Below are 10,898 nucleotides of genomic sequence, written 5' to 3' on the forward strand. Positions count from 1 at the left end.
AAGGAAACGCATTACACCCATGCTGGACAAAAATTCCTGTTTATATGTTGTTACACAATTAAGCATGTCATTTTTCAGACAATATTTACCTAGTATCTGCAATTTTTAAATGGATAGGATTAGACTAATTGGCAATCGAAACAGAAAATGGTAAAACAATCCAAATTCTTTGTAAAGCATTTAGGTGGATATTACCTGGGGATCTGTTAACTTTTGGTTTCTGAGGCTGGTAACTCTGATGAACTTATCCTGTGCGACAGAAATGGCATTTGTTGTTCCTCTTCTGGGGTGGTCCTGATGAGAGACGGTTTCATCAGAAAATCTTTGATAGACTTCAACTGCACTTGAGGATACTTTCAAAGTTATTGAGCTTTATTTGGACGAGGCTGAAGTTGGTTTTGGGTTGACTGACCTTCATTTCTTAAAGTATTTTTTTCTTTATTTAGTTGAGTAGTTCTTGCCATAATATGGATTAAAACATTACTCAAACAGGGCTATTCACTATATACCAACTCCACCTCTTCACAACTTTACAACTGATGCTCTCAAACACATCAAGAGGCAAGAATTTCAACTAATTAACTTCTAACGAGTTTAGCAAAGCTGTTAACTAAAGGCCAGTCCAGATGACTCTGCCTCATAAAGCTGACTGAGAAAATCCAGCCAAGATGTGCAAAACGGTCTGTATCTAAGCAAGAGGTGCTACTATGAAAAATCTAAAAAAATAAAACATTATGGTTTAACACTTTTTTTGTTTTGTTTAGTAATTCTATGTTTTTTCTTCATAGTGTGTGATATTTTATTTACTGTTATTAATTATGCACTGTTTGTGTAATGGGGTAATTGATAGAGAGTCCTAAGAGAAGTGGGTTGTCTATAGCTACTGAGCATGCGCGATGAGTGTTGCGGTGAAAGAGGGAGATTAAATCCTAGCACTGTCTCTCTAATCCTCGCTGAGAGGATAGGCTTAGTAAAACTACGAGTCTGTGAGGCCTGCCATATTGACTGTGCTTTTTCTTCATTTTAACGATAACATAATAATATTGTATTTAATTGTTTCTGCAGGAAAGTCAGATCAGTGTAGGATAAGAAGTGAAGGGCTGATAAATTCCAGCTGGAGTTCAGGTTAAGGTTTTAGGATATGCGGTCCATCCTCCTCATCTTCAGTTTCTCCGTCTGAGGACGGAGCTCTCCTCTCTGTGTTGTTAAAGGTTGGTATTTAGTGATAGTCCAGGAGTTTGAAAGGCCGCAGATCCACCAGCACCGAGCGCCAAGATGAAGGACCGTTTGGCCCAGCTGAAAGAGGTAAGAACCACACAGCTGCTCATCCTGGACCGCTTATACTGTGATGATCTGAGGAAAAAAAGATAAGGGCCGACCTGTAACCAATAGCCACAAGCGCGTTACTAGCTTTAAACCGTATATATGCAAACACTGGTTATGTGTTGTCTAAAAAAAAAATCTAACTTTCTTTTTGGCCTGTCATGATAATTATTACATTGTAGACTTATTATACAATAAATGGAAATGACCTCATTAATATTTGATAATTGTGATGAACAGTATTTCAGCCAGTTGTGCAAAATCAGACCAATGCTTCAATAACTGTAAAACTGTCAACTAAACATTTCCCAAACTATGATTAATTATAAATGTGTTGTCTTTAAAATGGTGTAATTGATGTGTTATGCTATTATAATATTATTTTATAAATGTATCGTCCACAAAAAGTGGTATCGTGGCAGGTCTAGTAGTAGAATTAATATATATATATATATATATATATATATATATATATATATATTTTATTTGTTTAAGTCATGTGTATATTTAGGTATTTCACAATATCTAAGTACATCCATATGGTATTGATTCCAAAACCTGCTTTTCGGGCATAATAATAAATAAATATTCTATATTTGGCAGAGTTGAATCAATGTTTGTGGTCTGAATAAGCTCCCTGTTTCAGTGGAGGAGTCAACAAAGATGTTCTTTAAACTTGTTCATTACGTTTTGCAATATAGAAAACAATATTTAAAGTAATTAAATTTAAAATTAAATTTAACTAAACCACCTTTGAATATGCTGTGATCAGAATTTGTACAACACATAATGTGTTGTATTTTTTTTATGAATTTATCTCATTAAATGTAATATATAATCAATAATTGTGTGATACAAATAATAAATGAAAACAACCCTCAGCAAGTATAATGTTTTTGTATCTTCTGGATGTTACACTGTAAAGATTAGTATTTATTGGTTGCAGAAGTATGTTTTTAAAATAACTAAGTATTTTTAGTCTTTTTTATTGCAAAAATCCATTGAAAAGTTGTGATATTATTTTAGGGCCAAATCGCCCACTCCTACAATGCACATCTAAACTCATACTGAGGATTATTATTCAGTAAAAACATGGTAAGAGCGCAGACAGACATTACTTAAGTTAAAAGTCTAAAAAGTTAATAGTGTACAACGAAAATGTTTCAATACTTTATTTACAAAGCCCCCCTCCTCCTCAAAGTGCCTGTAAGGGGGAGGAAGAGCTTTAGCCCAAAGAGATTAAAGGGGAAATGGCTTTTCCCCCTTCAGTTCAGCATATGGTCACCTTACCTGCTTATCCACCATAGACATCCCTCAAGCTGTTTCACTGTTGTGACACTCTTTATTTAAAAAATGTAAAACTAAATGCTGAATGAAAAAATGTGTTATATATTATATTATATTATATTATATTAACTAGGTAGATTATATTAACCCGGACAAAGAAGCAGGACCACATTAGTTCAGGTCAATACACAGTGCTCCTGATCAGCTGCTCTATAAACCAGCTTCTCTATAAACCAATAAATGGGTTTGGACCAGCTTACATGTCTGATATATTGGAGAAATACAGGCCTATTTGATTCCTCAGATCAGTAGAGATCTGCAGATCTGTTAAAAGTAACTAAACATGCAGTCTTCAGCCATTATACTGCAGTCAGCTGGAATATACTCACAGAAGCTGTTACGTCTTTTTTTAAAAACAGACTGAAAACATATCTATTTACTTGCACTTTCCAAATTCTTAAATTTGCTGTAATCTTGCACACTTTAGTACTTTATTGTATATTTATTTAATATATGTATTTTATTCTTAATTTTTAATATTCAAAATATCATGTTCATTATTTGGCAATTATGTTTACTTTTGTTCTGATTTATTTTATTTAATTGCTTTTTATTCTTTTAATTATATGTTATAATGTCTTGTAACTTTATTTTAACATTGTTCTCTGTTATATCTTAATCTTTCTGTAAAGCACTTTGAATTGTCTCTGTGTAAGAAGGGTACTATAGAAATAAACTTACCTTGCCTACATAAGATTAGATTATGTAGTATAATTCTTTGCAACAATGTTTTTTTTTTGTTTTAAGAAAAAAATTACATTTTAATAACAGTAAAAAAGAAATTAAATAGATAAACAATTAAATGATTTATTTTTAATAATGTTTAATTATTGAATATATTTTAGCTCTTATATTTGGTTGCCAAATGAAGGAACTTCTCCTGTATTTTTACGGTGGAACTTCTTGTCTTGTGTGTCCTAACAGAAGACAGATACATCACCTGATGATGTGGAGATCCAGGTGGAAAACAAGGAATTTATGGATGAGTTCTTTGCTCAGGTATGTCTGCATGAGCACCGTGGGTCTTTTTATGGAAGTCTCCCATCATTATTCACTTCTCTTTTCTGTGTGTGCGTGTGTTTTTATCAGATCGAAGAGATCCGCACCAGTATTGATAAGATTGATGAGAATGTGACTGAGATAAAGCGCCTGTATTCAGTCATTCTCTCTGCACCTACATCAGACCAGAGTAAACCTCCTTTTTCATCTCTCATTATCTAATCTTTCACTTCTTTTTTATGCATTCCATTTATTCATTCATTCCCTTTTAGTCTTTTCTTTTTTCTGTAGTCCACAACAAGCTCAGTTGCTAATGCTTAACACTTTGCACCCCTCCTAGCATGTACATTGTCTTTTTGTAATTGACTTCTTTTTCACTCCTTCAGAGACACAAGATGACTTGGAGGCCATCACCAATGAGATCAAGAAATCAGCCAACAATGCTCGCAACAAGCTCAAAAGTAAGGTTCTAGACTGCTAGAATGTAAAAAAAGGAATAATTGCATATAAATATGGACTCTTTAACAACCTGATATCAGCAGAAAATACTGGGTTGGATAGTTAAAGCTGCTGTTCTTAAGAGGTCTTCTTTTAAACTGAAAACAGGTGTACGTTTCCGAGTATATTTATTGTAAAAACAGGGTGATAACCTTGGAGGTTTACTTGCCAAAGTAGTTTTTACTGGTCACCTGAACAACCGCATTGCTGCTTATGTTGCTGGTGCAAGATCTACTGCAAACATGGAGATGTAAGAACAGCAAACTCAGTCTGTCTGTTCATTCATGCATCTTTAAACCAAAAAAATTAGAATTAAAGATTTAGAATTGAAGACTGAAGCCGACAAGCCTAAAGAGAGTGTGATAGAAAGTTCTTGCAGAAAACTCCACATTCATCCACAGCAAGAAGACACCACATTGCATGTTTAAAAAGTACTTTACCTCAAGCTCGGTTCAATTACGCATTCTTACCAGCAATATATCTAAATTCTCAGAACTTATGGACTGTCACTTTAAGAAAAATATCTTTTAACAAGTATAATGGGAAGCATCACACACATATAGGACATATAACTAGCACACAGTTTCTCTATCACAACTTTTTATATTTAGGAATTTCAGCATGTTGTTGCTATAATGTAAAAACATTGCCTCTGTAAATGCTAACTTTAAAGAAAAAGGAAAAAAATTATACTTTTAATCCATGAATCAATGGCAATATTCAAGGACTTTATTCCAGTCCATATCTGTTCGTTCTATTCTAATATTTTGTCACAATCATGTAAAAAGTTTTTTTTGCATGACATAGTAAAATGTATGTCTCCCATATCAGATGATGTGAGGAATATGTTTTCATTTAATCTGCTGTATTTGTTTGTGTCAGTGTATTAGTTGGTTCATATGCTTATTTGTTAATTTTACTAAAATACTTCTTTTGCTACTAAAATATGTTAGCAAACCATTAAATAAAAACGCAGAACATATTTACAATTGATTCTGCATGTATGTTGAACATTGTAACACTAATATGTTTTTGATCCTGTCAAACAGGCATTGAGCGAAGTTTGGAGACAGAATCAGCGGAGCGAGTTTCAGCTGATATGAGAATAAAAAAGTCTCAGGTAGGAACTGCCTGTGCCTCTGTTTTTGTATTTTGGTGCTTGCAACTAAGGAACGTATTATTTGATTTTTATTTAATTGTTTCGGAAAAAACTTTTAATTACATCAGGCCATAATAAAGAAATGTATTTTCCTGTGTTTTTCAGGCAATTTGTTGGAAAAAAAAAATTGTTGGAAATTTGGATTTGAACTTTCAAACTAATATGTATTTTGTAGTTTAATTATTGTTCTCCAGAATAATTATGTGATGCTAGGCTCTACAAAATACAGGAAAAGGACAATGTTATATTTCTCTGTAATGATAAATTAGGTATATGTACTTCCAAACTCCTATCTATCAGCATGGTTGAAAGACTCTAATTCCCAAATGGTGCATTTTCTTTTATTAAAAAACTATTTTCTTACCAGATAAGTGTCACTGTTGTAAAATTATTATACAAATCTCAACTTAGTCTGACTCTATGTTTTTATTATCATGTAATTTTACGTATTGTTAATTTTTTTTAAGCATGCTATCCTTGCAAGAAAGTTTGTGGAAGTCATGACCAAGTACAACGAAGCTCAGATGGAGTTCAGAGACAAGAGCAAGGGACGCATTCAGAGACAGCTAGAGATCAGTGAGTCACTCGCTTTTACACAAATACAACTCAAAATTATGGGCTTCCCTCTTGCTTATTCCTTTATGCGTGTTCAGCTGTCCAGCAGGGTTGCATTTAAAGCACTTTGAAAAGATGAAATCTGGTTTCATGTGACTGTGGTACAGTATGTCCAAGCAAGTTGGAAATTACTACATTCGATAAAAAATGGTAAGAAAGAACATAAATAAATATATTTACAATGCCAAATAGTGTTAATTAAAGTGGAAAAAATAGAAGAACTACCTTTGGTTTACTACAACTTTTTAGTACAGTATATTCTGATTGAAATGTTATTTAGGGAACCAGATGTGGATCTTCTGTGGCATCACTGCAAAGTCAATTTTTGGAATCTTTATTTTTAGAGTGTACATATATTCATATGTGCAAACATAAACATTTCCTTTGTAATATAATACATTGGCATGCCAAAAGTCATGGGATAGCAGTATGCAATTGATCATAATGCAGTATTTCAGAGGCAGCTTGGGAACACCTACACCTATACACACACACTCTGAGGTGCTAATTTATGAATGAGGTTAAACACTGGCTAGTGTGCCCACGGCACAGCAATGTAAAATATAGAGTAGTGCATTCCAGATTTTTGCATGGCCATTTAAGATTTCTCAACCCACAGTCGTCTGTGTACCGGTAGTATGTCAGAGAGGGCATTACCACCCATAGTGGACAGTGCAGGGCTAATGATTCGCAGCATGACACCATGGGACATGGCAAAAGGCTTGTGGCATAATACTTATTCCCATGACACTTGGCATGCCAATACAAATTAAATATTAAGTGTTTAATAAATAACTTTTCTAATAATTGTTCTAAAATGTAAATTATGTTCTAAGACTTTATTTCTCCCATCCAACAGCGGGTAAAGCCACGACCGATGAGGAGCTGGAAGAGATGCTGGATGGCGGCAATGCAGCCGTCTTCACGGCGGGGGTGTGTTCTAATAGTTAATTTGTTTGGTTTGGTTCGGTTAATGTGCATGTGTTGTGCATGCATACTGTACTTTATGTACTGAGATAATCATAGATAATTGTACAAATTAACTTACACTGTTTTTTACATTATGTGTGTAGATTATGGACTCAGGCATCTCCAAGCAGGCCTTGAATGAGATTGAAGCGAGACATAAAGACATCATGCGGCTGGAGAGCAGCATTAAGGAGCTGCACGACATGTTTGTGGACATCGCCATGCTGGTGGAGAATCAGGTAGCTTGATAGTTTCTACTGGACCTCCAGTCTTCAATCTAGATGGTATTTGTGCATAGTTTTAGTGCCATTAGGCCAAACATCATAAGTTTTGTTGTTTCATCACTACGTACATAGGGAGGCATGATTGACAGGATTGAGAGCAACATGGACCAGTCAGTGGGCTTTGTGGAGCGAGCAGTTGCTGACACCAAAAAGGCAGCCAAGTTTCAGCAGGAAGCACGCAGGGTACGTTGGGAAAGTCATGTTTTTATAGCTTTGCCACATCCATATCATATTGCTATTTTGTGATTCATAAGTTCAAATCAAAGTATACCAATATTGTTCAGTTATTTTAATGCTATACTTAGATGTAGTATCTTTTACACATAAAATAAACCCAAATATTGTGCTCATAAATGAATAAAAGACAGTACAGTGCATTCAGTTTCTATCTGTTCTTTTAATTTAATTTTGTTTTTCTTTCTTTTCTTGTTTCTCTCTTCACCTCCCATTTGATATTGCATTCCCTTGTATTCCTGCATGCAACGGAAATCAATATCATCCCTTTATCCACATTTTCCTCCTATATTTCTCTCTCTCTGGTCCCTCTCCTCCCCTGGTATCTATGGCCTATTTTTCCCCTTCTCCTCTTCACTTGATCCACTATAGAAACAAATGATGATCACATTGTGTTGCGTCATACTTGCGGTTGTTGTTGGTGCCCTTGTGTACAGCTGGGTGAAGTAGGAGGGTGAATTCTGCTGGTAAAATGCTTAGTGTTGTTTAATTCATGTGTAAAAATCTATATATCAGTAGTGTTGATGTAGTTGGTGTTTGCAAAACCGAGCATCTCAGGTAGTTGTTTTTTACACTGTCTCAGAATTGCATGATGAATAGATAATGTAAATGCACCACAGTCATATCAATTAAACATTACAAATCTGGTTTACATTCACTTCCATTGAAATTTAAAATTATTTTTTTCTTTTTCTGTAAAAAATGCCATTTTTGAGATACAAGGTTTTTGCAACAGTGATGATATAGTTATATACATAATATTGTTCTGTGTGCTAATAGTGGGTTTTACGTACATTTCTTGTGCTGTATGAGTGACAACTTGCATTCTTAATACAAAAAGCAAGAATTTGCTCTTTATTTTTGGGGTCAGGATTTTCTGAAATAAACACAGGATCAAAAGTATACAAGGTAAGAAAATACACATAAAGGCCTTAGTTTGTACCCTAATCAAGCACTTTTGGTAGTAAATGCTGGCAGAATTCTGGTTGAATATTGTTCCACCCTTAAGACCCTTTTTTTGTACCTTGTGAGGGCTAAGCAGGCCCTCTTTATTTCCCACCTGGGGCTCTGTGTCCTGATGAGCTCCAGGTGTGCAGCATCAGGGAGGTGAGCGTGCCATTGTGGGGGCTGGCCCATAGATTCTCCAGCTCCTCACTGCCACAGCTTGCGTTCTCCATTCCACAACCTTTTTTGATGTGTATTGCAATTAATAAAGAGACAATCCTCTTTTTTCATTATTCAACAGAAGTTGTGTAAATCTACGACCATTCTTCTCAGATCTGCATTGCACTGAGCCCCTTGGATTTATTTTTTTACATGGCTTCTCTTGTTTATATTAGAGAACAAAAAAATAAAGCTTGTGCACCTTAATCTTGTTTATTTTTCTATTAAAGATGTGTTGTCACGCAATATGATCCAGGAAAATAAAAATAGTGAAAGCCACATATTGCCATGACATGTTCATGCGAGTGCTTGTTAATCTAACCATAATTGTACATATGATGAAATATAGAGGCTTAATGTATTATTGACATTATGTAAAGCAGAGACATGGTTATAAAGTGCCATTTTCTTCCCCTTAGGTAAAGAAGCCATCTACCCCATTCCAACTTGGTTTGGCCTCATCTGTGCAGACTTTATCCCTTTCTTCTCTTAGTTTATTCAATTTTTTTTCATTCTATTTTCATATTTGCAATTCTTTGTTGAACCATAATTTTGATTGACTTGCCCTGCCTGTCTTTGAAGGCCTACAGTTCAATTTGTATTCAATTTGTATTTAATTAGCTTGTCATTAGTATAGTGACCCTGTATAATATTAATGCTAATTGTAAACTTTCCTAATGTAAATGATGCACTCAGGGAGTTTAGTGTGAAATTAAATCTTTTTTCTTTGGTAATTTGTTTATCTAATGCACAATAACTCATCATCAGCAGAGGGCGTTTGTGTCTCATCTTTAAAGGTTGTATGCTAAGATAAATACTATTATTCATTCAAAATGAAACATCTGTTTTAAAACAACCACTCTTTCAGGCCATGCTATTTTTTATTATTTTTTTGATGTGGTTATTTTATACCAAACAGAAACTACTGAAAACTGTGTAGGATAGAAGCAGAGATGGCTTACAACAGGTTGGATTTTGTTTTATGTAGTTGCAAGCTTGCCTTTTTATTCATTCCACTCAGTTTAAATCAAGAAAAGATTGGACAATAGGTCATTTCCATAATTCATATTTATGTGAAATATGTATCTTGTGTAAGCCTGTAAGTATTGTAGGAGTGCAACGACACTGAATAAAAGGGGATATGTAATTTGATTTAACTGTAGTGTCATTATTCATATTTTAAAGGATACGCAAGATTTTTTGCTGTCAAGTGGCTGTATGATCTAGGAAGACACAAAGCTATGTGTGGGTTAAAGACGAATAACATTTATTTAGTAAAATTTCTGTATAATTATTGCATTAATGTGTTTGACATGAAATGCACCTTTAAGTATAAACACATCCAGTCAGAACTAAGTTAGTAAGTATCTTTATTATGTCACCTGATTTTCTTTACATCTTAACTATTTAATTATGCAGAATTGTGAAATCCCTCTAATCACTGATAAAGATTAAAATAGGAAATGGTTCATATGCATTACTTCCATGGACAAACTTGTACAAATTTCTACAAACTACAGTCTTTACCTGATTAATTTCAGCCAATGTTTCTGTTTTAAACACTTTGGTGGCAGCAATAATTATGCAATGTCTTGATGAACTTGTTTCCAAGGAAGAAGACAGCCTTCTAAGTTTAAAAATACACTTTTATGGAGGGAAATAATAAATGTTTTTTGAGAAACAATAATATTTAATATTATTAATAATAGTGATGCACAGAATATTTGCTAACCAAAATGATTTGGCCAAAAATGGCAAAAACAGCACTTTCTTTGTTTGGCCAAATTTCTTAAATTGTAAATGAATACTGAAGCCATCCAGACTATACAGGAACACCTACGGAATCATGTAGTAACTTAAAAGTGTTTAACCAAAATCTGACCTTTTAGAATATTGATGTTCTGGGTTTGTGCTGAAGATAAAACTTAAAACTAGCTTTTTTAAAACTGTATTAAACAATTTAACAATTGAAATGCTTTAATTAAACATTTTATGCTCTATATAACTACTTCTGATACCATTTCTAGAGTTAAACATACAGGAATTTAGATTACAATGCTTCCTATTGTATGTAGTGCTATACATAGGTAAGCTGAGTTTAGCTAATGTGCATGAAAATAACGATTTATTACATCTAGGGGACGGTATAAATATCTAATGTTGTTTTCCTCCCGTGATACTTTTGATACTTTTGTTTCGTCTACTCTACCAATGTTTTAGTTGGACGTTAACTTGTGAAGAAACGTCTGAGCCAATCAGAGACACGCTTCCCACGGCGGACCAATCAGCAGTCACTTCCTCGGTAT

At 34.1% G+C, this 10,898-nt stretch overlaps 1 protein-coding gene across 3 annotated transcripts; it reads left to right on the plus strand.

The window, feature by feature from the left end:
* The first annotated feature begins 932 nt into the window (after positions 1 to 932).
* stx3a (syntaxin 3a) lies at positions 933 to 9,744 on the plus strand. Of its 3 annotated transcripts, XR_007439925.1 has the most exons (12): positions 934 to 1,305; positions 3,595 to 3,669; positions 3,760 to 3,859; positions 4,056 to 4,130; positions 5,217 to 5,287; positions 5,794 to 5,902; positions 6,801 to 6,874; positions 7,015 to 7,149; positions 7,267 to 7,377; positions 7,801 to 7,895; positions 8,300 to 8,337; positions 9,012 to 9,086. XR_007439925.1 is itself a non-coding variant. In XM_049481023.1 (11 exons), exons 1-10 carry the CDS (start codon positions 1,276 to 1,278, stop codon positions 7,876 to 7,878), a joined length of 858 nt encoding a protein of 285 aa, XP_049336980.1. In that variant the 5' UTR covers positions 935 to 1,275; the 3' UTR covers positions 7,879 to 7,895; positions 9,012 to 9,102. The 3 variants fall into 3 exon arrangements, 2 of the variants coding, with proteins under 2 accessions (XP_049336979.1, XP_049336980.1); XM_049481023.1 differs by lacking the exon at positions 8,300 to 8,337 and having other exon boundaries at positions 935 to 1,305; positions 9,012 to 9,102; XM_049481022.1 differs by lacking the exons at positions 7,801 to 7,895; positions 8,300 to 8,337 and having other exon boundaries at positions 933 to 1,305; positions 9,012 to 9,744.
* Positions 9,745 to 10,898: the final 1,154 nt, after the last annotated feature.

This window comes from Astyanax mexicanus, chromosome 7, assembly GCF_023375975.1.
Source record: "Astyanax mexicanus isolate ESR-SI-001 chromosome 7, AstMex3_surface, whole genome shotgun sequence".
NCBI classification, from domain to species: domain Eukaryota; kingdom Metazoa; phylum Chordata; class Actinopteri; order Characiformes; family Acestrorhamphidae; genus Astyanax; species Astyanax mexicanus.